This window comes from Perognathus longimembris, chromosome 1, assembly GCF_023159225.1.
Source record: "Perognathus longimembris pacificus isolate PPM17 chromosome 1, ASM2315922v1, whole genome shotgun sequence".
Taxonomy (NCBI): Eukaryota; Metazoa; Chordata; class Mammalia; order Rodentia; family Heteromyidae; genus Perognathus; species Perognathus longimembris.
In genome coordinates this window covers 150,261,673-150,289,138 of record NC_063161.1, presented here as the reverse complement: position 1 = coordinate 150,289,138, position 27,466 = coordinate 150,261,673, and the positions used below count along the sequence as shown (strand labels likewise).

Sequence of the window (27,466 nt, the reverse complement as noted above, 5' to 3'; positions counted from 1 at the left end):
TGATGTAGAGCACTTTTTCATATGTCTCTTGGCCATTCTCATTTCCTCATCAGAGAAGTCTCTTTTTAAGTCTCTAGCCCACTTGATGAGGGGGCTATTGGTTCTTTGCGGTTTTGTTTTGGAGGCAGGTAATTTTTTTAGTTCTGCATATATTTTAGATATGAGGCCTTTGTCCGTTGAATGGCCAGTAAAGATCTTCTCCCAATCTGTGGACTTTGTTTATCTTGTGAACTATGTCCTTTGCCCTATAATTCCTAGCCAGAGCAATTAGACAAGAAGAAAATACAAAGGGGATCCAAATAGGAAAAGATGTTGTTAAACTTTCTCTCTTTGCAGATGACATGATCCTATACCTAAAGAACCCCATAGACTCTACCCCCAAGCTACTAGAGCTGATCCAAAACTTTGGCAAAGTTGCAGGATATAAAATAAACCCTCAAAAATCACCGGCCTTTTTCTCTATGCTAACGACCCAAAGACCGAGGCTGAAATCAGGAAAACAACTCCTTTGCAATAGCCTCAAAAAACATAAAGTACCTAGGAGTAACCTTAACCAAAGAAATGAAAGACCTCTATGATGAGAACTTTAAAAACATAAAATGAAATTAAGGCACAACTAAGGAAATGGAAAAACCTCCCATGTTCCTGGATTAGGAGGATTAATATAATCAAAATGGCAGTATTGCCAAAGGCTATCTACAAATTCAATGCAATACCCATTAATATCCCAACACCATTTTTTAATGAAATAGAGGAAGCAATCCAGAAATTCATATGGAACAATAAAAGACCTAGAATAGCAAAAACAATCCTAAGCAGAAAGAACGGTGCTGGAGGAATTACAATACCCAACTTCAAGCTGTATTATAAAGCTATAGTAATAAAAACAGCTTGGTATTGGCACCGGAACAGGCCTGAAGACCAATGGGTCAGAATTGAAGACCCAGAAATGAACCCACAGAACTACGCCTACTTAATCTTTGATAAAGGAGCTAAAACAATAGTCTGGAAGAAAGCCTCTTTAACAAATGGTGCTGACAAAGATGGTTCAACACATGCAACAAGCTAAAACTAGATCCTTATATATCACCCTGCACCAAAATCAATTCCAAATGGATCAAAGACCTAGAAATCAAAACAGACACCATGAAAACACTAATCGAAGGAGTAGGAGAAACACTTGGGCTCCTTGGCACAGGACGGAACTTTCTTAACAAAGACCCAGAAAGGCTACAAATCAAAGAAAGGTTAGACAAATGGGACTGCACCAAATTCTTAAGTTTTATCGGACAACTCTGCTTTGGACATGTGACTCCAGATTCACATTTTGCTTTGAGGAGGAGCTGGGGTGGCCAGAGTGGATGACAGGGCAGGAATTGGACATTCTTGGCCTTGCAAAGCTTATAGTCAGGTTCATCATTTCTCATATCCCCTACACTGAGGATATACTGGAGATGCATGGGGCTGTTGGATGACAAGAGATGTGAGAGGGAGAGAAAGAAACAGCAGCTGAACCTGTGAAGTACGGTGATTTTTGTAGCCACAAGAGGAAACCTGGGAGTGGAGTAGTCTGGAAGAATGCATTGGTTGAGAGCACATGCATAGAGATAGGGCACATGCATGGAGATAGAGCAGATGCATAGAGATAGGGCACATGCATGGAGATAGGGCATGTTCATGGGGATGGAGCACATGTATGGGGATGGAGCACATGCATGGGTATGGAGCACATGCATGGGATGGAGCACATGCATGGGGATGGAGCACATGCATGGAGATGGAGCACATGCATGGGGATGGAACACATGCGTGGGGATGGAGCACATGTGTGGGGATGGACCACATGCATGGGGATGTGGCACATGCATGGGGATGGATCACATACATGGGGATGTAGCACATGTATGGGGATGGACCACATGCATGGGGATAGAATGCATGTATGGAGAGGGAGTACATGCATGGGGAGAGAATACGTATGTAGGGAGGAGAACATGCCTTGAGAGAGAGCTCATGCCTAGTGGGGAGAAGGGAGCTTATGCAGGGGAAGAGAGCATATTACACAGGGAGCTCTGCCTCAGTTTCTGTGCTGGGCACCTGTTTTTATTTTTATTTTTATTTTTGCCAGCTGAGGGCCTTAGACTCAGGGCCTGAGCACTGTCCCTGGCTTCTTTTTGCTCAAGGCTAGCACTCTACCATTTGAGCCACAGCGCCACTTCCAGCCTTTTATGTGGTACTGAGAAATTAAACCTAGGGTTTCATGCGTGCTATGCAAGCACTCTACCGCTAAGCCACATTCCTAGCCCCTGGGCACCTGGTCTTCATTGTCTTGTTTAACCCCAAAGGGCTGTATGAGTTTTCGGCATCATCTCACTTTACTAGAAAAGATCTCTTCATGATTTCAGTTCTCTGACTCTGGTCATACTGCTAGTTAGCAATAGAGCCGGGATGTAAGGTTAGGTCTGTCTGTTTTCAAGCCCAGGAATATTGAAGGAGGTTTGGGGAAACACTCAAAATGATCAATTTTCAGTTCTGATTGTTTTGCTCAGGCAAGACATGCTGTCTCCATGCCTCCCCCACACATTTATTATAACTCCATTGATTGTGAGAACTTGAGCCCATCACTCGCTGTCTTTGTGTTGCTATGGCAGCCGCTCCTCCTCAAGGCCACCTCAACACACACCTCCTCCCATGGCAGTGGGATAGGAGTCTCTTCCTTTTAAGCCTTCTCTGCCTGCTGTCATACAAGGTGTAAGGTCCTTGGTCCTGTGTCTCCTTTTGGAGGAGGGCCTCAGTGTCAGGATGGATATTCTTCCAGTCCAAGTCCTTGAGGCATTATAAAACTAGCTTAGGATGCTAGAATTATTGGCCAATGAAAGGCCATGGAGCAGAATGGTTTTCTGTTTTTGTTTTTACCGATAGCGCAGTTGGGTGGAAAGAGCATAGAATTTGTAGTCACACTGACTTACTTTTGAATTTAAACATAGAACTTATATGAAGATTTCCCCAAATATTTTGGCCTTTATGAACCTTAGTTTCCTTTCTGGGGAAGCAGGACTGATAATGCTAATAATATGTAGACATCATGAAAGTCACAGATATTTCATGTAAGAATGCTGTGGCCCATGCTTGGCTCATAGTTAATGCTCAGCAAATGATGGTCCCTGTTACTAGTGATTTTAAGATGGAAAGTGGTTTCTTTTCTTGGGTGCCTCCACTCTCTCTGAGACCCTGAGCTCTTGATGATATTGTGGGTCCACTACCCTCTAAATATGCACACATACACAGTTACAGGACTGCAGTGTCCAGACAGTGGACTTCATGTTAAGAGCCCCTAATCTTGGAGAGTTGGTAAAGCTGCATGTTCTTTATGGAACTCTGGAATAGATCATTTTCATGTTGCCAACTTGCTTAGGTTTGGGGGACATCTGAGAGAAATGTGTTACAACATTACTGCCCTTTATCACGTTGAACACATGAGAAGATAGTATAGCAAATGAAAAGGAGAATGGAAAAATGATTACTGGACACACACACACATACACACACACACACACACACACACTGGACAAACACACACACACACACACACACACACACACACACACACACGAACCAGACATTAAAGTTGGGTTTGAGCAGTGTTTGTATAAAGAAACTGAATCAGAGCAGCGATATAAATGGGCTCCATAGTCCCTGCATATATGAACACTGTATACTCTTACACAGTGGGATACATTTGAGATATTCCCAAATGAAAAGAAATTCACAATATACGACAAAGCCTTTATGATTGAAATATGCGTCTGGCATCAAAATGACTAATCTAATACTTGGTGATGAGACAACTGCCTATCCACATGGAGAGGAATGAAATGGATATTTCCTTATCTCACACCACGTGAAAACTCAACTGAGACCAAAGGCTGCATTTTAAGAGCCAATGCTGCAGGACTGGAAGAAAACATACAGGGAGAGCTCTATCATACTTGTCTGGGCAGTGGCTTTCTTTTTCCTACTTCCTTTTTTAAATGATCCTGAAAGCACAGGTAAGAAAAGCAAAACCAGACAAATGGGATTGTGTTAAACTGAAAGGATTCTTCATAGAAAAGGAAATAACTTAGCAGAGTGAAGAGATAACATATAGACTTGGAGAAAATATTTGTAAGCCATGTGTCGCATTAGCTGTTATTCAAAATCTAAAATATATAAGAAACCCAAAACAGCTCAATAACAAACTAAAGCAATCTGTTTTTTTAAAAGAAATGGGCAAAGTAGACTTTTCTCAAATGATGTTATATAAATAGCCAAATGGCCTTTGGAAAAGTGCTATGCACCGCTAGTCCTCAAGGAAATGCAAGTTCATGTCACAAGAAGATAACATTTCAGAGCTGTTGGAAGAGCCATTACCAACAAACTGAAAGACAGCCAGGGTTGAGGAGGCCATCATTATGGAGAACAGTATGGAGGTTCTTCAAAAGTTGAAAATAGAATCATCGTATGATCCAGTAATCTTACTTCTGAGTGAGATTATGACCAAAAGGACTGAAATGAGTATGACATTGGTCCTCCTTATTCATTGGAGGACTGAGAATCACCATAAGCACCCATTAGCTGCTGATTGCACAGGAGAACATGATGTGTATATCAACAGTGGAATACTCTGCAGTTGCAAAAGGAATGAGATCTTGTCATTGATGACACTGAGGACAAACCTGGGAATCTAAAGGAGTTGAATCTGTGGAAATAGATAACACAGTGGTGGTTATAAGAGTCTGAAGATTAGGGAAGGAGGAATGGGAAATTGTTGACCCAAGAGTACAAAGTTTCAATTAAACAAGAGAAATAAGCTTTTTAGATCTATAAATAGCATGTTAAACATAATTAATAATGTATTATCTGTTAAGATGGCTGAATGAACAGATTACCAAAGATATTTGGAGTGATATGTTAATTACTCTGATTTAATTATTCTACAATGTATGTATATGCTCACATAAAAATATCTTAAAATTACATTCATAGTTAGAATTAAAAACAAGGCATGATCTTTCTGGGGTGGCATGATTTATTGTAACTTTAGAGGTGTTCCTAAGTGATTACCTTAAGATCCATAGATCTTCATAACAGTTATTCTGTGGGAGGTTTCTAAAAGTGTAGAATGAAGATTGGAATCACTGCATTCGTGGGTGAGGTCTAAACGCGTGCCTTGTTGTGGGAGAGAACTTAGGCTTTGGAATCAGACCTGGGAATTAGGCAGGTGCTGTTCCTTAGAGACTGTGACCATGAGTGAATTACTTTAGCCTTCAGGTTCTTTCCTCATTCATAAGATGGGAGCAGGACTGGGGCTTGCACAGTGGAGCACTCCCCTAGCCTGTGTGAGGCCTTGGCTTCCATCCCTGGCCTTGAACTTTAGGCAGAGAGAGCCACAATTGTGGAGGCTATGATCTGGGCACATACCTAGTATGTAGGAGCCACAGGAGATGCCATGGTTTCCAGAGCAGAGCTAATGGGGGTGGGCAGCAAGAGGAGAGGGCAGTGTAGGGGGGTCAGGGGCAGGTGTGGAGGGACTGGCAGGCCACTGTAGCCCATGCATGGGTAGAAGTGAGTGTCACACAGTCTAGAAGATGCTTGCACCCAGTTTCTGCTTCCGGAGGCTAGGCTTCCCTCATTCCACTACCCTCTCCCCATCTCCAGCTTCTCCTCTGGCCCTGGTGTGTGTATTCATTCTATCCAGTAGCATGACAGTAAAACACAGCCAGGAAGGCAAAAGTGCAGTGAAACACATTTAACTAGAAAAGCAAGTCCTTATCCCTCTTCTCTTAACAGACTTTGTTCTTGGAGTGTTTGGATGTAGAGGGGGCTGGGGTAGGGTTCATGTTTGTAAATGCATACTTGAAGTAATTCTCGAGAAAGATGAATGACCACAAACAAAATCACACTAAAGCCACCAGCACAACAATGTTCATCGCAGCACAGTTTGTCATAGCAAGAATCTGGAACCAACCCAGATGCCCCTTAGTAGACGAATGGATCAGGAAAATGTGGTACATATACACAATGGAATTTTATGCCTCCATCAGAAAGAATGACATTGCCCCATTTGTAAGGAAATGGAAGGACTTGGAAAAAATTATACTAAGTGAAGTGAGTCAGACCCAAAGAAGCATGGACTCTATGGTCTCCCTTATAGGGAATAATTAGCACAGGTTTAGGCAAGTCACAGCAGAGGATCACAGGAGCCCAATAGCTATACCCTTATGAACACATAAGATAATGCTAAGTGAAATGAACTCCATGTTATGGAAACGATTGTTATGTCATTGTTGTAACTACTTTCAACGTGCTATGTGTAACTGTAGCTTCTATTATTGATGATCTTCTTGTATCCCTTTCCTGTGGTTGTACCTACACTATCTCTGTATCTTATCTGAGTATATTGGAAACTGTGTATACTGGTATTAGAACTAGGAAATTGAAAGGGAATACCAAAATCGAGAGACACAGGGTGAAAAAGACAACTACAAAAGCAATACTTGCAAAACTGTTTGGTGTAAATGAACTGAACAGTTCATGGGGGGAAAAGGGAAAGGGGGAGGGGGGAAGGGGGAATGAGGGACGAGATAACAAACAGTACAAGAAATGTATCCAATGCCTAACATATGAAACTGTAACCTCTCTGTACATCAGTTTGATAATAAAAAAAACGAAAAAAAAACTGTGTGTGTGTGTGTGTGCACGCGCGTGCATGGGTGTGCTGGGTCTGGAGATTGAATTCAGAGCTTGGGTACCGTCCCTTAGCTTTTCAATCAAGGTTGTTGCTCTATTACTTGACTATAGCTTCTTTTCCAGCTTTTTGGTAGTTAGTTGGAGATAAGAGTCTCCTGGACTTTCCTGCCTGGACTGGTTTCAAACCCCAATCCTCAGGTCTTAGCCTCCTGAGTATCTAGGATTGCAGGTATGAAACACTCAAAACATACTTGCCATTTGACCTAGTAATCTCACTCGTGAAGATTTAACTAAGAAAATAAATGGAAGGTATTAAAAATATAATAATAAAAAATCAAGAACCAAGTATGGATAGAACAGAGCTCTTCGTTATGTGTGAGAGCAAATTTGGACACCCTGGAAAATAGTTAAGATTTTTTTTTTAAAAAAAAAGTTGAAATGTTTTTAAAATTATTATCTTCAAGTACAAAAGCAGCTTATGAATATAGTGTGTCTTGATCAGTGTCACCCCTTCTAACATTTTCACTCATCCCTTCCCTTACTCCTCTTAATTTTGTAGGATATACATTGGATTCTTGACTACATTTTCTCCCCTTGTCCTCTTCATTCCTCCTCCCTTTTCCCTTGGCCTTATCCCATCCCTTTTGAATACCTGCTTCCTGATGTTTAATTTTGCTGAACTTTGATTTTGTCTTTCAAAGGAATTACACTATTTGAGTTTAACCTTGCTTTGCAGGCTGCTCTGTGGACTGGTTCACTACAGAGCTGCCTTGCCTTTCTCTGGGCTGAAAGGAAGCAGACCATGGCAGAAAGGCTGCAGCAGCTCTGTGGATGGACCTTCCTCCTTTTTATGCTTGGAAAACATTTGGACTTTATGCTCCTTAGCCTTCTTTTTGTTTTAAAGTCATTATTTAGTTGCTGTATGTTCTTTGTAGGTTACAGTGTAGTGGAATAAATAAAAATGGGAAAGGGTCTGAGACAGAGTTAAACATGTCACATTTGTGGCTATGGATGGACAGGATGGGAAGGAGCCTTCACGCGTGAACATGGCTGCATTCCTTGCCTTGACTGAACTGTGCCATGCTGTAGCTCTTTAGTTTTTGAATCCAGGTCGTATTATGTAGATATTACAATTGGACTTTGTATCCTTGGGTTCTACATGCATGGGTTTACCCAACTACAGATGGAAAAAATTTGAAAATTGTGTGAGTACTGAACAGTATAGTACAGCAACTAATTATATAACATGTACATCGTATTAAGTATCAGAGAAGATTTAAAGTGTATGGAGGATGTGTGTAGATTATATACAAATCAAAGTCTTTGCCATAAAATGGTACTTGTGGTACCCACTGGGGGCCCTGGAGTCGATGCCCCATAGATACCCAGGGGCAATTGTGTTCCTTCTTTCTTCTCTTCTCCAGAACCAGATTTCTATGTACAACTCATGATAGATTCTTGGTCTAGTTGTTTTGGATTAAAAGTCTAGGGTAATTTTTATCATCTTTTTACTCAAAAGTTAACATTTACATTTTAATAGGTTTAATTTTTTCCAAGTATTTGATAGTCTTTGGTTTTGGCCATTGATGATAGTTTGCAAAGTAGTGACAACCTTATTTCGTTATACTCTCTTTTAGCTGAATACTTCTATAAAAATACACTAGTATCTCATCATGGAGTCACCCTGAGGTGCAGTTCTTACAGGAAAGAAAAAAATTCTCTAGCATTCTCCAAAGGCTATTAACTTCCGATTGCTGCTGCTACTACATGTTACTACAGACTTGGCAGCTTAACAACACAAATTTAGAATACTACAGTTCTGGGAGTCAGAGGCCTGAAATAGGTCTCCCTAAGTCAGTGTGGTAGCAGGGTTGCTTCAGGGAAAATCTCTCTCTCTCTCTCTCTCTCTCTCTCTCTCTCTCTCTCTCTCTCTCTCTCTCTCTCCCTCTTTCTTTCTCCTGCCTGGCCTGGTTTCTGGATGCCTGGTCTTTTTCTGTTTATGACCAGCAAATGGGGAAAAAATACCTTGAACTCAGGGCCTGTGCATGCTCACCCTTCCTCTGCCCTGACTGTGTCTTCACCACTGATGTGGGATTTTTGGTGTTTTTTAATTCATTGTTGTTGTCCTTCTTAGAATTTCATTTTTTTCTGTCCTCGTCAGAGGGAAAAGCCTATTTTGGTTGAATGCTGCACTCCTCAGGCCTGAACACCGTAGTCTTTGGGAGCTTCCTTCCGTCCTAGTGTGAATAGACATGGGCATGTCTTGTACATTCCCATCCCAGCTCTGCAGCCACCCCTGTCTGTCAGTGTATTTTCAGTGTGCGTCAGAATTCTCTGGAAGACCTCTTTAATATGCAGACTGATGGCCTACTTACTTCAGAGGCTTTGGTGTTGTAGGCCTGATATGGGGCTCCAAATTAGTATTTTTATTTGGCAGATGATGCTACACTGTTTTAGGGACTATAGTTTTTATACAGTTGGAAGGATTGTACTTTGAGGACCACTGTAAGAACACCTGTTCTTGTGATAGAAAATGATAAAGATCGCAGTGTGGGTCCTACCAGGGAGGACCCTGACTCAGGAGAAATGGGGAAGGAAGGAAATAAGGAAAACCGAACTGCATACTGAGATTCTAAATTAAAATTACAAGTTAACTTTGGTGTGTGTGCTGGTCCTGATGTTTGAACCCAGGGCCTGGGCACTGTGTCTGAGCTTTTTTTTTTTTTTTTTGCTCAAGGTTAGTGCTCAACCACTTGAGCCACAGCTCCAATTCCAACTTTTTGGAAGTTCAATGGAGATAAGAGTCTCATGGATTTCCTTGCCTGGCTAGCTTTCAGCCTTGATTCTTAGAGATCTCAGCCTCCTAAATAGTTAGGATTATAGGCATGAGCCACTGGCACCGGCTGATGACTTCTTTCTATTCCCTAGTAAGTTCTTTTTCCTGCAGTCTCTGTTTAGCTGAGAAGCTAGAGCCATCTACTCTTAGTGTCTCCCTTCTTCCCAGTATTCCACTTCTTGTACCAATTTCTCTATCAGGCAGGAGAGGCTGGGTTATTCTTCAGTAAAAAACAAAAACCAAAACCAGAAAATCCCTGCATCTCAGTGTTGTATAATAAGAATTACTTACTGCTCATGGTTTCTGTCTCTGTCTCTCCGCCCCCCCCATCTCTGTGTGTGTGTGTGTGTGTGTGTGTGTGTGTGTGTGTATCTAGGGTTACAGGATTGAGCCACCAGCATTTGGCTATTTTTCTCTTGCTACTAATCCTCTGCTCAAGAAGCTTAATACAAAGTTAGATTCCTTTGTTTTGCTTCTCTCAGGTTTTTTTTTTTTTTTTTTTTTTTTTGCCGCCAGTCCTGGGCCTTGGACTCTGGGCCTGAGCACTGTCCCTGGCTTCTTTTTGCTCAAGGCTAGCACTCTGCCACTTGGTGTCATAGCACCACTTCTGGCCATTTTCTGTATATGTGGTGCTGGGGAATCGAACCCAGGGCTTCATGTATGTGAGGCAAGCGCTCTTGCCACTAGGCTATATCCCCAGCCCAAACTGTAACTTTTTTTTTTTTTTGGCCAGTCCTGGGCCTTGGACTCAGGGCCTGAGCACTGTCCCTGGCTTCTTCCCGCTCAAGGCTAGCACTCTGCCACCTGAGCCACAGCGCCCCTTCTGGCCGTTTTCCATATATGTGGTGCTGGGGAATCGAACCCAGAGCTTCATGTGTAGGAGGCAAGCACTCTTGCCACTAGGCCATATTCCCAGCCCTGCTTCTCTCAGTTTTAGGGGGATTTTAAGTTTACTTTTAAGATAATGTTGCAAACACATGGTTCCAGAGTTACATGAAAGGTGAGTTTTACCCTCTCTTTCTGTCTCTTCCTCCTTGTGCTCTCCTGTATCTTATAGGCAACTATTTATTTTGGTTTATGATTAAATAAATGGCACTATGCTATCTGTACTTATTTCTCCTGGGTTCTCCCTTCCCCTCATCTCCACTAAATACATTCTGAAGATTCCCTTACGGTCGAATGTTTGTAGACAGTGAGTCCTCATTCCTTTCTCTTTATAGCCTAGGAGTGCTCTGTGGTGAGAGTGTACCATAGTTTACTCCTCTGTTAGTGGGCATTTGGGTTGTTCCAACTTTACAAGTAGTATGTATTTTAAGGAGTCACAGCTTACTGTATACCATTTTTCCTCCTTTTAATTGTGAGCATTTTCCGTGATATTGGAAAAAAAGCCTTTGTAAATGGTATTAAGGCAGTTTTTTTTTCTCCTGGTTATTAAAGCACTACATGATAACTTGCATTTTAGAGACTGAGGAAAAAATAAGACATTTAAAAAATCAGGAAAAAATGAAAAGAAACTGGAAAACACCAATAATCCTTCTACTTTAGTATGCTGTTATTATTTTAATGTGCTTCCTCAATGCCTTATCACATTTGTATAAATATTTAGGAAACAATCAGTGTCATATTATGTACAGTTTGGCATCCTGGTTGTTACTAATAACTGCTTTTAAAAAAATACTGTATTCCTTATAATATTTTCTTTAATACTTCTTCTTGATTACTATTTAGCCTCTTTCTGTTTCTTCCAGCATTTTAAATAATATGGTGATAAGTATGTGCACATAAAGCTTTGCCCAAATTTTTAGGTGGTTTTTTTTTTTTTTTTTTTTTTTTTTTTTTTTGCCAATCCTGGCTCTTGTACTTGGGGCCTAGACACTATCCCTGGCTTCTTTTTGCTCAAGGCTAGCACTCTAGCTCTTGAGCCACAGCACCACTTCTGGCTTTTTCTGTTTATGTGGTGCTGAGGAATTGAACTCAGGGCTTTATGCATTCTAGGCAAGCACTCTTACCACTAAGCCACATTTCCAGCCCCTAGATTTTCTGAAAGTAAGTTTTTGTAAGACTTTAAATGAGGAAGTGCATGCTTGTTGAATATACTTACTATTAGCGTGTTCTGTGATAGCAATAATTTGGAGAGTCAAATGGATAAGAAATTCAAATTTCTGTGAAGCAAATTCCATTATTTCCTTCTGGTAGGACCTCAGGAATGAAGTTGAAAAATTACGCAATGAAGTGAATGAGAGGGAGAAAGCAGTGGAGAATCATTACCAGAGTCTTTTGAGTGAAAGCAACAGAAAGTTGCACAGTCAAGAGCAAGTCATCAAACGTCTAAGAGAAAGCGCCAATCAAAAGGACTTGATGCTTCAGGTACCATAACTTCTTTCTTTTGTATGTAGCGTCATGTTTCTCGGTCATGTTTATGATTATAGTCTTTAATGATGTGTGTCAGAGCACTTTAGGACTTTGATTATATCATGTAGGCCTCAGCCACCAGGGAGGTAGGTGAAACCGAAAGCTCAGAGAAAGGGAACAGCTTATCCTGGGTCAAAGGATAAATAACAGGTTTTTCTTTTCTGCCCTAGTGCTCAGCCCACAGCACTGAGCGAGGTATTTACATAGCGAAGATTTGCGGGGCTGTATTTGTGTTCTTCCCCATCATGCTTCTCTGCTTCCCTAATTTTTCCTTTCGGTCCTGGAAAACCTTTCTCGTTTAGTCATGTAGTGAATATTTGAGACTCAGCTCAACCTAGAGGTAACGATGATGGATTGAACATGGGTGTTTTAACTTCTTGCTAAAACCCTATTAAAGTAAGAGTAATGGAATAAGAAGGTATAGCCCACAGAGACTAACTAGGAGAATGGGAGCAGCTGTGAATTGGCAACAAAACTTTGTGGATAGACACATGCTACCTGCCCAGGATCCAGCCATTGCCAGTGTGTTGCACAATGACAAAAAGCCAAGAAGAAGACAATTTAGGCTACAGCACCGGGGAGGCTCAGTGGCATTGGATGTACCGAGTACCTTTGACAACAGGAGACTTCTCTGGAGTTCTAAGCAATTATAGGTAACCCTCTTCTAATTTACAGAGTATCTCTGGAGACTTTCAACCAGAGCAGCTCTGGCCTCAGGGTTACAGAGGCAGCTGCCACGAGAAGTGGATCATTAGAATGAAGAGGGGGAGGGGACGGGGGGTGAGCCAAGCAGAGGTTTCTGTCAGGGGAGAAAAGGAAGGCAAAGTGATAACAGTTGAAGTTTTCCAACCAGAGAATTGGGTTCCCACCTGAGTATTTCTCTGTAAGGCCACAGCTGACAAGTTCTTGCCACAATCTGAGTTCTTGAGCACTTTTAATCCTTAAAAGTAGGTAGATGACATGAGTTTATCAAATGGGAGAAAAGTTTTTAAGAGGAAAGACAAAGGCCAAAAGGACAGAAAGAAAGATACATAGAGGAAATTGAAACAATGAAAAAATTAGCCTTTAGAAGAAAGATACTTTTCAAAAATGTTATCAGTATCTGATAAAAAAAAAAGATCTAGATAAGAACGATTGGAAGGGCAACTGACAACTGGCTCCTCTTTCTAGCACAAGGAATTGAAAGAAGACCCACATGCCAAGTCAAATCATGGTGAACTTTCAGGGCATGGGGATCTGAAAGGCTTCCAGAGAAGGGAGCACATGGGCCTCACACATAGGACCCAGAGTCAGAGTGATCCCGGAATTCTCAGCAGCAGCATTGGACACCTGAAGACAGAGGAGCAGTGCTTTCTGGCATTGAGGAAGTGATTTCCAGCCTGGCATTCTGTCCTTTGCCAAATTGTCAGCAAGTGTGAGGACAGAGTAAAGTGTCCTCACATGCTTGCAATCTTAAATTATCCTAGGAAGTTCATGGAGGATGGTTCCATATACATAAGGGACTAACTAGAGAGGGAGAGACTTGGGGACTCCCCTGGAATGTGGCAAAGGGAACAAGTGCCTGTGGTGAGCAGTTGAGGGAGATGTCACCTGGTTCTTCTCCAAGAAACCACAGTGGACCTGACCAGATACTGCCATGTTTGACTCCTGTGAGAAAGGATTTTAAGTTCCTTCAGAAAGTTTGGAGAAAATGTACATTCGGTGTAGAATTAAATTTTATGAACTAAATAAACAAGTAGAATAAAACCGTCACTAACTCCAAGAAAGCAAAGACTTGCACATGAATGGGGATAAAATCATAGACGAGTATGTGGCTGAGCAGTATACAAACACAGCCATATTGAGGCAATTCTAGACAGACAGTGTTGGTTGTTCAGTCCCAATTCTTCCTATTATAGTTCAAAATGTTAGGTTTGCTGCTTCTTTGTCTTTTTTTTTTTAACCTAGTTTCTTCTAAATGCTTAGCATGGCAAATTAATTCTGTTAGGGGTCTAGCAGTAAGATGAGGTTCCTGCCCTTGCTTTCCCACAGAGAGTGAACCAAACCTTAATTCAGGAGTCAGTAGGCTTTAAATGGTTTGGAATAGGCCCTGTGCTTGAACTTGGCCAAAGACCAGTGAGCTGATCTCCAGTTGGTGGATGTATTGCTCGATTCAGATATTCCAGAGGTCCAGGAGTGGACTTACTGTGGGCCATCACCAAAGTACTTTTCATGGGTGGCCAGGCCCCAGTGTGGCATTTGCAGTCTTGAATTTTTTTTCCTGGAAGTCTAGTCTCCTCTTGGATGTGCATGCTTCAAGTTTTGTTGAATTTATAACTGTTAAGGAGACTCAAGATGGTTAGATCTCTGTATACAAGCCCTCTAATTGTGCCAGAGGCTAACTGGATAGGAAATAAACCTGGTTGTAACACCATGATCAAGATGGACCATGGCTTGGAACTAGTTCCTTTAGGCCAGACCTGGGTGTTGTTCTCTGCACCCACTGAAGAGCTGCACAGTAGTGCAAGTAAGGAAGGTTCGTGGTGACTGCTGCCAGCCCCCACCCCCACCACATGCAGCTCTCCTTTGACTTGTGAAAACGTGGAAATGGAGTTCTATTACAGCTTTGAAATCACCTCGTATTTGGGGATGATGGAAACTATTCAGGAGGCATATGGGCATTGTGACAAAATAAAAATTCTCCCTTTAGAGAACTTAGGAAAATCTTTTTTATTTTTTCTTGATAAAAACTTTCTTATGATTTGTTTTATTTCCTTAGAAATTCAGTGAAAAAGATTTGGAAGCAATACAGCAGAGCCATCATTTAATGACCACGGAGGATCCGGAGTTTGGGAGCAAAGGCTTAATAACAGAAAAGTACTCTTCTCAACAGTCACCAGGCAGCAAACTCATCTTCTCCCAGGCAAGCTCGACTGAAATTGGATGTTCACATGCGAATATATTCATATTCTTTTCTGAAACATATTTGATAACTCCTCTGATCTAGGGATCCTCAAATGCCTTCTTGCTCATAACTGGGCTTACCACAGGTGGGACAAGGAGTTCTTTGTCTGGCTACCCTGCAGAGTAGGAGCCTTTAGCCGAATGTCAGTGTTTGCAATATACATAACAGCCTTGCAGAGGAGCCTTGTATTTGCTGTCAGGGGTCACATTATGAAAGGTGTGATTCCAAGTGGTGAGATTCTTTCTCAGATACACACAACACATGGCACAGCAGGCTCATCCTTGTATAGGCCCATGGTACCCTTGCAGTACCATTTCATTCATCTTCAGCAACAGCCAACTTTGTGTACATTCCTGACCACACCTGCCTCTTTGTACCTTTGCCTCCCTGATTTTACTTTCCTTGTCTACCTGCTAACTCCTGCACTTCCCTGTAGGTGGCGCTCTTCCCTGGCCCTGTTTAAGAGCCTCCCTCTTCTGGCCCCCACGTTTCCTTGGGTTGGTGTTACTGACAGACTCACCTTTCTGCATTCCTCTGCTTGAGCCCCTGTCCAGCATCAAGGGCAGGCCCTGCAGTGAGAAACAGGCATTCTCCTTCTGAGTCCAATGCTCTGCCTAGGGCCTGGCTCTGTAAGTGTTAATTGAGTGAATGAATGGAAGTCAGATTTTTTTTTTTTTAAAGACCTGCCTTTGATTAAGTTCATCTGTACAGAAGACAGAGGACTCTTACACAAATTAGTTCTCTGATGAATGGCTGTGATTGTGACTTGTGGTTTTGTAAAAGGTGATTCTCAAAATAATTAACAACCAGCAGAGCATGAGGATTAGCCACTGGAACAGACTTGGGCCATAGCCTTTCCGTTGGGTACCACTCCTGTGGTTTCTGTATCAACAGATGTGCCTGAGGGGCCAGGGCCTCTGGGGTGGTTGGAGTGGATGAGCTAGGGTTTATTTCCTAACAGATATTTAAGTATTGTAATATTTTGGCAACTAACACTGGACATTGTGGTGAAGGTTAGGTTAGCATCGGACTTAGTCCTCGAGCATCACTGGGGAATGCTGGAGCTCCTGACCATTTGTGTATCTGCATTTCACTGGTCTTCTGGAGAGTTTCAGCATGGCTTATTGGGGCCTTGGGCTGCTGCCGTAGCCACGGGGAGGAGGGGAACCTAGATTTCCCTTTTGCCTTTGTCATTCACTTAGGCAACCTTGGGAAAGGCTGATAATAAAGTCTCAGACAACTAATATCTTGTAGTAGTAACTTGCATTGAGCTATTTGATATGACCAGTTAGTTGTGCTGTGAAGATGCTCATTAACCTGTAATAAGACAGTCTGTTTTGAAACAAGATAGCAGCCTGTCAAGTTTTTCAGAGAGACATCTTTGCTAATTTGAATATATTTACTAAACTGCTGTTTTGAATCACATTTGATTATTATAAGAAATGTGTTTTGGACAAAATGTTTATAAACTTACTGTATTTAAAATTTTAATTTCACTGTTTTTAGGATTTTTGTGTGTGTGTGCTGAGTGATAGCGGTAGTACATGAAGCCACAGGTATAAAGCCATTGCCTGATATTTGCTAACATCCACATCCCTGCATTGTTTCCATTTCTCTGCAGGGTACCCAAGTGCTTTACTAGGGCTTTAATTCTGTTTTGTAAGGCTAATTGCAAATGGTGGATAAGGAGTTATAAATGATGGCTTCAGAGTTATAAATTCCTAGGTGTCAGTGTAAGAAATCCCAACTGTTGCTGCCTTAACTGTTTTTATTCTTTTTTCCCCCAAGAAAGATTCCCTTTTCAAATTGTAGTTCTTTCTTTGTGAAAAATGTGAATTTCTTCTGCTGTGCCTTTGGCCATTTTGTGTTGATTTAGGATTTATCCTCTGCCCATTTCTGAAAAGGGCTTGAGGCTATGCTGTTGTCTCCTTAGACTCTGGGCAGTCTGCTTTCCTTCTAATCATTGTGTGATCCTGAGAATTAATGCTAGATGATCAGGGAATTGAAGAAGAGAGAGTAAAACACATTGACTGGATGTGACTGGCTGTAGCCAGAGATTTATAACTCAGTTATTGACATGGTTGGGACATTGCTGCTGAATTTTCTGAGTATTAAAATGAATGTCTTTGTTGCAGGGTTGTGACATAGCTACGGAAATAGATACCATTTATCTATCAGGCCACTAAATTGTCCTGATTAGCAAGAAGTGATCCATTAAGCTATCTCTTTGCACGTCTGCTGCCTCTAAAGACTGTGGCCTGTACATTCCATGCATTTCCTTCGAGTCATTAAGAAAGCAGTGGCACAATCAAAGTGCCCTGCTTTGGAGGCAGAATGCCTGTCTTGCCTGCCTACTGGCTCTGTGATCTTGTGCAGGTCACTAAATCTCTCTGAAATGCACCTTCCTGCTCTGTGCAGTGGGCTATTATGTGCCTTCTTTCTGGAAGGACTAGAGACAACAGAAGTATAGTAGTTAAATGTCTTTGGGTTGTGAGCTATAAGAGCCAACATGGAATTGTTTGAGCAAAACAACCCTGAAAGCACCTTGACTGGGAACACTGGAGGCTCTCACAGATGCCAGGAGGTGAGCAGCCACTCCTTGAGAGGGAAGAACTGTGGCAGCTCTGTCCATGGACCTCAAGGGTAGAAGTTGTAGGCCCTGGGCTTTATCTTTGACATGATCTTGATGCCACAATTCCCAAATATCTGGTGTTGTCTAAATTGTGGAATCCCTGGGAGAGAATTGTACTGATTTAGTGTGGGCCCAAGGCCTGGCTCACCAGGGGTTGGTGTGTTCCTGGGACTTGCCCCTATGTTTGGGGGGTGGCAGGGGAATGATGGTGACTGGGAGGTCACTCCAGAGGCTGTGAAGAACACACGGAGTCACACACAGAGTAAGACACACAGTAGACATGTGGAGGACATGGTTTTATTTTGATGGGAGGCTTCCTGTCTCAGCTGCTTCTAGTTCGGGGTGGTGGTAGAGGGTGACTCCTGCTAGGCTCTCCCTCCCCTGCAGCCTGGCTCTCTGCCAGGCTGAGATCTCTAGCTGAGATCTACTGGGCTGTCAGCTCTGCTGAGGGAGCCAAATGACTTCATTCTAATGGGTAATGATTCAACGCAGGGGAATAGGTGATTGATGAAACAGGACCCAAATGGCTCCGAAGAGTTCATTTATTTAACATGGGTGAGCAATTTGCTTCTAGGAAGACGTTGACTCACTCTGACTTCCATTATGCAAAATATCCACAGGAATCTCTGCTCTCAAGATTCCTATCAATCCTTGAGTTCCCTTCTTACCTGTGTAATCATTAGTTCAGCAAGTATTTGTGGCAGCATTTGAATTGTGCCATACACTGTGCCTGGTGTAAGATGCCACCTCTCAAAAGTTGCTCAGGTTTCCAGAGGTGGTTGGCATATGAGCTGTAGGCAGAGGTGAGCCTTGTGTTTGGAAGGCTGAAGGAGGACATCTTTCTTGGTCAGGGAGGGTTTCCTGATGAGCTAAGGCCTGACTAGATCCTGTGGGGCGCCCTGCAGTGTCAGTGGTGAGTGGTGTAGGATGAATGATAAACCTTAGTTTCTAAAGAGGCATGAGGGGGTCACTCCTGGGGCCTGGACTAAGGGATTTCCTGGGATCCCTGAGATGGAAGGAAAGGGGAGGAGCCAATGAGAATGGTGGCCTGAAGAACCGGATGGGGGTTTGGAAGAAGAGGAGAGGGGAACTGAACTGGCCATTGGGTCCTAATGTGGACCTGGGTTTTCCTCCTGAGGGCTTAGAGCCCAGCCTACTGAGGGCTAGTAAAGATACAGGGGACCCGAGTAAGACTGTCATTGGCTATGTACATCTGCAACTTATTCTTAAAATCTCTGCCCCACCAGAAATCCATATTCATGTCCTTTTTTCTACATCTTCTTGGTTAGCTTTGAAGCTACTGACCACTACGAGCTGACTTTACCATTTCTAGCTAAGTTGATCAAACAAGTGACCTCTCAAAGTGACTCCTTGACAGGTGACTCCTCGAAGGCCTCTTTCCGAGAACTTTGTGGGGATTGCCTTGTTTAATCTTCTTAACAATTCTATGAAATATGTAGAATTATTTATTCCATATATAGGTGATGACCTATATAATACAGATAGTCTGAGAAAACCGTTCAGGGCTACACCTTAGTAACCATCACTGCTTTCATGTTACATGCTCAGTACGTTTTCTTGTTTTGTCACTGGCCCTTCCATTCTTAGGCTTTCTTATGTATATGACTGACAGTAATGATACCAACCTTGTTAACCCCCCAGTGCTTGATATCATTTTGGGGGAGTAATAGGTGGGCTGAGGACATGTGTCTGGAACATGATCTTGACCTTGGACTTGACTGGTCTCCATGCTTAGATTCCTTACACGTAGGAGAGGGAGAGGGACAGGGTGTCACCTTGGCTTGTCATGGTGATTCCGTCAGAGAAGGCCTGGAGTGTACTTGGCATGAGAGCTGACATGCCACAAACCTGGTGGTCTCTTTTTTGTTTTGTTTTTTTGCCAGTCCTGGGGCTTGAACTCAGGGCCTGAGTGCTATCCCTGGCTTCTTTTTGCTCAAGGCCAGTACTGTACCACTTGAGCCACAGCGCCACTTGCAGCCTTTTCTATATATGTGGTGCTGAGGAATTGAACCCAGGGCTTCATGTATACGAGGTGAGCACTTTACTGCTAGGCCATATTCCCAGCCTTGGTGGTCTCTTTTGTCTTGGCATCCTCTCCTCATTTCCTGGCATGTCTGGGATGCTGTGGCTGCACAGGTATGAACAGACATGAGCTGAGAGGATCCTGCATGATACTGTTGTGTACAGAGGCATTTGGAAGTGCCTTGTGCCAGTGGTATGTGGAGTGCTTTCCAATAGGGCTGGCTTTTTCTTGCTGTCTGAGTGACTTAGCTTGTCAGCAGTAGGGGTAAGGGGTACACTGGAAGCCCTCAGTGCACAGGTAGGGCCTTGGCCTTGTGTTGTTGGAATTAACAGCAGTGTGCTCCTGCGTCAGGCTCTTAGCTCATTGGCAGCCTCCATGCATGCAGTCAAGGACCCCAGCCATGGAACGATGTTTACATGCACACGGTACATGTGCATGGCTATCAAGGGAAGGAAATATGATGAAATTCGATTCTCAAAATATAAAAATACACTGTAGCAATGAAACTTTATATTAATGTGCTAAAATAACAAGATCTAGTGGTAAGTAAGTATAGGACTCACTTTGAGGTCATGATAAGAATAGCTGTTGTGAAGAATCTGGAACATGCACAAAATAACTATTTTTTATGATAACATCACAGGAGCAACCCTAGTATTAGTATTTGAAGGGAATGGTAGCTTTCAGCTAGGAGTTAGTGGAAGTAGCAGTGTAATTTATTGTTCCATTTACATTCATGCAGCCAAATGTTAGTCATTGTGAGACCCCCCCCGTCCTAGCGGGTATAGTAACTTTAGGAGAAAATGTGAGTCGATGTGTGAGTTACAGAGGTGTTGTTTGCAGCCCCTGATTCTCTGTGCACTGAAGATTCTCTTCAGCACTTTGACAGTGCCTGGCTCCTATCTGGAATGAACTCTTCTATACACATTAACTTGAATTATTTTAACATTTTTTCTCACATTGGAATAATTCCAAGTCACAAGAATAAAGGACTTAATTTTTTTTCTGAGTCATCTGAGAGAAAGTTGCCCACATGAACCCCTGTGACCTCTGAATACCTTAGTGTATTTATTTCCTGTAAAAGGCTATACTGAGCTGTCACTATAGTCAAGAAATTAGCCTAGACTTCTTGCTGTCTTCTAATCCTCAGCCTCATTTGTACTCTATCAGCTCTTAGAAATGCCCTTTGTAGTCAAAGGTTCTGATCTTGGATCATACTCTGTGATTCCAGTCTGCCATCTTTGATTCTCATGACCTTGATCCTTTGGGAATGTCCAGGCAGTCGTGTTTGTAGGAAATCCTGCCCATTGGTTTTGATACCAACATGGTGTTTGGATTCAGTTTGTGCATCTTTGGCCAGAATATTAGGCTTGCCATGCTGTGTTCTCCCTGTGTGCTATTCCATGACTAGTGCTCTGCCACTTGAGCCGGAGCTCCACTTCTGTCTTTAGTGGAAATAAGAGTCTCACAGACTTTCCTTCCCAGGCTGGCTTTGAACTGTGTTCCTTAGATCTCAGCCTTCTGAGTAGCTAGGATTACAAGTTTGAGCCACCAGCGTCTGGCTTGACCAAACTATTTTTAAGGTATACAATTTTATTTTTTGGTATTGCTGGGCTTTGAACTCAGGGCTTCAAACTTGTACTACACAGTTGTACTACAGCTTAAGCTACATCCCCAGCCTTCTTTTGCTGTAGTTGCTTTTCAGAGCAAGTCATGTGATCTCTGCCCTGGTTGGCCTGGACTGTATCCCTTCACTTACACTTCCTGCATAGCTGGGATAATAAGTGTGAGGCATCATGCTTGACCACAACTTGATGTCTTAATAAATGTAAAGATTGTGAAATGATCACTGAAATCAGGGTAATTAATGTGCTCATCACCTCACCTTATTGCTGTTGTTTATGATGGTTAGCATCTTTAAGATCTACTAAGTTAGCAGTTTGTTGTACATCTCCAGAACTGTCTTATTTTGGGTAACTGAAGCCTTGCCCTTGGACCAGTAGCTGTCAGATGTTCCTTTCTCCTTCCCTTGTGCCCCTGGAAGCTACCTTGCAACTCTTTAAGCACCTTCTTGCTCTTTGTCACCATAGAATGCTAGAGACATGTCTTCTGTTGTCCTTGATGTCCCTTGTCCCAACAATGGAATTAGGCTATTTCTCCAGATTCCCTGGTTCCTTGTAGTGCATAGTTTATCCCAAATTTGCTTCATAACTCCAAATTCCAACACTGTAGAGTGTCTAGGTCGAAATTTGAGCTTTTCTGTGTGTTGGTACTTGGGCTTGAACTTAGGGCTTGGGTGCTGCCATTGGCTTTTTTGTTCAAGGCTAGCACTCTACTACTCCAGGTGTGTGTGTGTGTGTGTGTGTGTGTGTGTGTGTGTGTGTGTGTGTGTGTGTGTGTTAGACTGGAGATAAGAGTCTCATGGTCTTTCCTGCCTGGGTTGGCTTTGAACCCCGATCCTCAGATGTCTATTTCAGTACCTCATAAGCAACTGAACCCCGATCCTCAGATCTCTATTTGAGTAGCTCATAAGCAACTGGTGGCTGGCAGAATTGGAACTTTTAAAGCAAAAATCACATTTGTGAATACTGGTTCACAAGATTACATCTCTACTTAATAAAACAGAGGACCGAACCTCATGGAAGTTGTTAAGCTGTTTATGTAGGCTGTACTTTGAGTTAGTGACTCTGTTCCAGATGTCTCCCAAGTACACTCAGGTGATCTCTCCATTTTCTGTTAGTGACTTATCCCCAGCACTTGTCATGATCTGGTGTGAATTTCTTTTTGGAGCATGAGCAAGCATGATAAGGTGTTCTTGGCTGTATTGGAGAAATGGTGACCAGAGCTCTGGGGGTGGCCATCATGCTGGGTGAACTGGGTGGCTGATGAGTTGTTCCATTGTAGCATTTGGATTTGGGGACAGTTCTCAGCTTTGTGCTGGGTAATTATATTTGCTATCTTCATGTTACCATAATGAAATATCGAGATGCTGAACTTACAAAGAGAAAAGGTTTACTTTGGCTCACAGTTTTGGAGATTCAAGACCCAGGTTGGGCAGAACCATTGCATTGGGGGTCCAGTGGGGGTGCTGGAGGGCCATGAAAGTGAGTGCAAGGTGGGGCAAACAGCTCAGCTCATGTCCGAGAAAAACGGAGAGGAAGAGGCTTGAGTGTATCCTCCCAGTGATTAGAGAGCCTCCAGTGGACTCCATTTCTCAAACACCTCCCAATAGCCCCACCTGGGCACCAAGCTTGTAACACTGGAGTCCTTAGGCACATTCCAGGTGCACACTGTAGCAGGCAGAGCAGGCAGCAGACATTCCCCACTCCTCCTGCAGGTGGTGCTGGGTGACTGCGGCCTGAGCCAGATCCTGGCCCCAGGGCCTTACCTTCTGTGCTTTGAAAAAAAAACAAAAGCAACCAGAACTAGCCACATATGTTTGCATAATAGAAGGCTGCACACTTAAGACTCTTGTCCTAATGTCAGCTGCCCATTATCACTTCCAGGAAAAGTTATATGCTGACTATGAAGAGTTGGTTGAGGTCTTAAAGAAGGAGCAGGACATCTACGCCCATTTGGTGAAATCTCTGCAGGATCCAAACAGGTAAGGATTTCACTTTGGAACACACACGCACGCACGCACGCACGCGCACTTCATCATTAGGGCTGGTGGTCTCTGGTCTCTTAGGATCCTTACAAAGGACTTGGCTGGTGACTGACCTATTTAATGATCACATATACCTGTTATCTATCAAGAATTGCCTATTTGACAACAAAATTAGGATAATAGTACAACTTTACTAAGATTTCTTAGTACTTTGTTATGTATTTGGAAAGTGCTTCCCCATGTAGTCTCAGATACTCTTCATGGCTGTTCTGTGAGAGAAGTAATTAATTATGTATCTGTATTTCACAGGGGTCTATATAAATTAACAGAGGTTAAGTGACTTGTCCAAAGTCAGATGATGTTGCTAGAACTCTGAGACCTTGTGAGAAGTGTCTGCAGAGCTGCTAAAATGCATTGGTGCCAGTGAGAACAAACAGTTATGAGCAGACAGTCATGTTCTAGAGCCACTAGTTTGAGTCCCCAGGCAAGAGGCTGAATGTGGGCCTCTGGTTATTCATCTATAAATGCAGGATTGGCTTTAGGGACTTTTCATGTTAAGATATTATATATAAGTATAGATATACACATATGTATGTATGTGGAGATAACTCTAGTTTAACTTTTTGGTAGAGGTCTAAAGATTTCCAGAGCAAAGTTTAAGACATTACTCTCCTCTTTCCCTCACATATACTCTTCCATCTTCCCTGGTTGTGCTGAGTAAACTCGACTCTGTCCTCACCTGTGTTTCCTACCCTGCCTGGCCCACCAGCCTTCCCCTGCTTTCTCTCCCCCAACTCCCTCAGGATTAGCTTGTCACCCTGATCAGAAGGCCCAGCTGACCCTCAGTTCAGTTGTCCCTCTGTGTTTCTTCCCCTGTGCCTGTTGAAGCTCCTGAAGGTGGAGGTCCTCTCCAGCTCTGCTCCCAGGCCTGCTAGAGCAGGGCCTGTGCAAGTGTTCTGTGCAGGAAGGTGCTTCCCCCATACTGATCTTCTTCGTTAGGAGGTAATTTCCAGATTTTAAGATCTGAAATGAGTTTAGAAAAAAGGAAAACATGCTGATAAAACTCAGGGCGGAGGCATTGCCTGAATGTGACCTTTTTCAAGAAGCCTCAGCTGCTGGGGTGAGCCGTGTCACATGGAGAATCTCAAAAGGGGCAGAACACACTTTGTTTTAACAGGCTGGAGACAGGTTAGATTTGGGTCCCTCATGGTGCTGTAGATGGATGTGGTTGCTCTCTACATCTTGAATGGCTCTGGGTTTCACAGGCTCTTTACTTATGCATAAAAATGTAGGTGGGACTGAAGTGGGTCAGGACTGTTACTAACCAGGTTGCTTAAAATGTTTTTTATTTATCTTCAGACTTGTAATGCATTTAGGGGGAGACAGACCTGGGTTCTCATCCCAGCCCTGCCACTTAGCAGTTCTGAGCTCTTGGGTAGGCTTTTCTCAGTGAGTCTCAGTGGGTTTGTAAAATAGAGTGATAGCCTGTCTGCCTACTTATCCTATACCTACCTACTTACCTACCCACCACCTTACCTATGTCCTTTTCTTATTACCTATCTGATTGCGTGCCTACACTCCTACCTACCTAGTGTCCATCCTCCCTCCCTTCCTCCCTCCCTCCCTCCCTTTCTTCCTTGTTGTTTTGATATGACCTGTATCAATCCTAATACTGCTTAGGTTTTACTAAACAATAGCACATTAAGACTAACAAGATGGAGAAATGGAGATGTGGCTCTGGGCCTGGTGGCTCACACCTATAAACCCAGCATCTTGGGAAATGATTATAGTTGAAGGCCAGTCTAGTGTGCACCTGTGGTCCCAAGCAGCTTGGGAATCTGTAGGTAGGAAGATTGAAATCTGGTCCTGCCTTGAGCAAATACTTGAGACTTTATCTGAAAATGAAAGAAAAAAGTGCTGGGTGCAGAGCTCAGGTGGTAGAGTGCCTGCCTAGCCAGGTTAAGGCTCTGAGTTCAAACTTTACTACAGTAAAACACAACAAAACAAATAAAAGCATGCGTGGCTTCTGCAGGCCTTCATGTCCTACTCCCATAAGCTTAACCTGCAGGGTGTTTAGGTCTTGAGACCTGGCATATTTTGAGGGCAGAACTGTGGGTGAGGATAGGTGGCACTCCTGTTTGTAACTCCAGCTCTGTGCATTCTCAGGAAGCTGGCAGTAAAGGTTGGTTACTGAACAGCCAGCGTGAACTTAAAGGGAGGCTCACCCCCAAGAGCCAGACCCTTGAACCTTCTCTGTTAATTCACAACAACTCTCAGAAGTGGTGCTTAGCCTCATGTTGCAGAAGGGGAATGTGCTAATAAGTCAGTTGTGCAGTGAAGGATGGTGAGAGCTCAGGCTTCCTTGGCTTCTGAGCCTAGGCTTGTGCTGATGTTGTCTCCCCTGCTTCAGCCCCCATCCTGAGGGTGAAGGGATTCCTTGTCTGTTATTTCCTTCCAAACAGTATAGGAGCAGAGGAGTGGGTGGGGACAGCTGTGCACTCACATGGCCCTGGCTTCCTGGTTCTTGAGCCTGGGAATGTGGAGAGATAGGGCCAGGACAAATTACTTAGGCTTTTCAGTATTGGTCCAAAGAGTTCCCCAGAACACACTCAGGCTTGCATTAAGATTTGGGACTAGGTTGTCGTCGTCGTCGTCGTCGTCGTCGTCGTCGTCGTCGTCGTCGTCGTCGTCGTCGTCATCATCATCATCATCATCATCGGTGTTATCTTGAGGGGCTGTCCTGTGCATTGTAGGACATTTAGTCACATTCCTGGCTTTACCCACGGGCCAGTAGCACACCACTCCTCCTACCCCAGTGAGAAAATAAAAAATGTTTTCAGACATTGTCACATGTTCTCTGGAGGAAAAAGCATTTCCACATGAAAATAGAATCACTGCTGTAGCTCCCGAAATCCAGGAACTTGGGCTCCTAAATCTCGTGTTTTGTCTGTGAAGGTTGTTGGGGTATGCAGGAGAGAAGTGTCTCTTGAGCATCTGGTGTGTGTGAGGCACCGTGCCAAGCTCTTTCCCATGTGGCATCTCATTTAACCCTCCAGAGCCTCCACAGGAAGGTATCAGTGTCCCTATTTCACAGGTGTGGCAGTTTAATGGACTTACACAGGGGCGTGGAGCCAGTGCTGGTGGCATGTCTGTCATTTGAGCTCAGCCTCCTCTGACTCCTCATTTCTGCCCCTGGCTGCTCCTTCTCCCCACCCGTTTGTGGAACAAGAATGTGCTAGGCCCTTGTTCTTTGAGAAAACACCTTTGTTCTCCCACCTCCTCATGCTTTGAGAAGATTGTGGAGTTGGGAAAACAGAAATGACAGGCATGGAGTAGCAGCTGTGTTCTTCCCACCCTGTCAGGAAGGATGAGGGACAGCGGCAGGCAGCTCACCCCAGCCCTAATCGTGGGAGCTTAGCTGACACCACCGCCTTTCCTCTCCTGGTGACATGTCTCAGCAGCGGCCTCTGAGCCAGCACTGTGCACTGCCACTTCTGGAAGGTTCGCTGTCAGCTGTACAAATGGATGATTATGACTGTTTGAAATGGAACTAGGTACAAGCTGTGAGTAGGGCCCCTTCCCTCACACAGAGGTGGCTTCACAAAGAACCATCCTCAAAGCAGCAAGCATAGAAGATTAGGCATAATGGTTTATTTTTCTTCCAGTGCGTGTTGATTTATGTGTGAAGTTCTGTGGATGGAGCTGAAAACAAATCTGTGAAGGAGAAGGGAGCTTGAGTCTGTGGCACATATTCAGAAGAGCAGTAGCTCCTACACATTTGGGGGCAAAAGTGACCAAGTACCCTTGGGAAAAGTTTGGTGAAAAGCTTATGGGCCCTCTTCCTAGGAAAATCCATATACTCATTCATATGAATATATATATATATGTACACACACACATATATATATATATTTACAAATAATTTCAGTGTTGATGCACGTGTTCAGGGAACTGTTGGCTAGACACTGGACAGAGTGAAATATTTCTATGGTTAATAAAGGAGGCATGACTGGTTAAGCTGTTTTAACAGTTTTAAAAACGTCCATGTTCTTTGACACTGCTGATTCCACTGCTGGGAATTCTTAAGAAAACAAGGTGAGCATCAAAGCACTCCTCAGTGGGGATGTGCAGCTAGCTATGGTGTGCATGCAGGTGCCGGCAGAGAGTGTCCTGCACCTCTGGGAGCTGGGTTTGAGTCCTTTAGATCAGTGTCCCTCACATCTGAAGACATCCAGAGTTTTTCTTTGGACCTGCACTGTCTG

At 43.3% G+C, this 27,466-nt stretch overlaps 1 protein-coding gene across 7 annotated transcripts in view; it reads left to right on the top strand.

Annotated features, from left to right (window-relative positions):
• Cdk5rap2 (CDK5 regulatory subunit associated protein 2) overlaps positions 1–27,466 on the top strand; it is a 178,609-nt gene that overhangs the window by 70,945 nt on the left and 80,198 nt on the right. For all 7 annotated transcript variants that reach the window (XM_048340677.1, XM_048340673.1, XM_048340665.1 and 4 more), the window contains 3 exons: positions 11,762–11,932; positions 14,736–14,879; positions 23,104–23,201. In XM_048340677.1, coding sequence (XP_048196634.1) covers positions 11,762–11,932; positions 14,736–14,879; positions 23,104–23,201 — 413 coding nt within the window. The remainder of the gene's footprint in view (positions 1–11,761; positions 11,933–14,735; positions 14,880–23,103; positions 23,202–27,466) is intronic.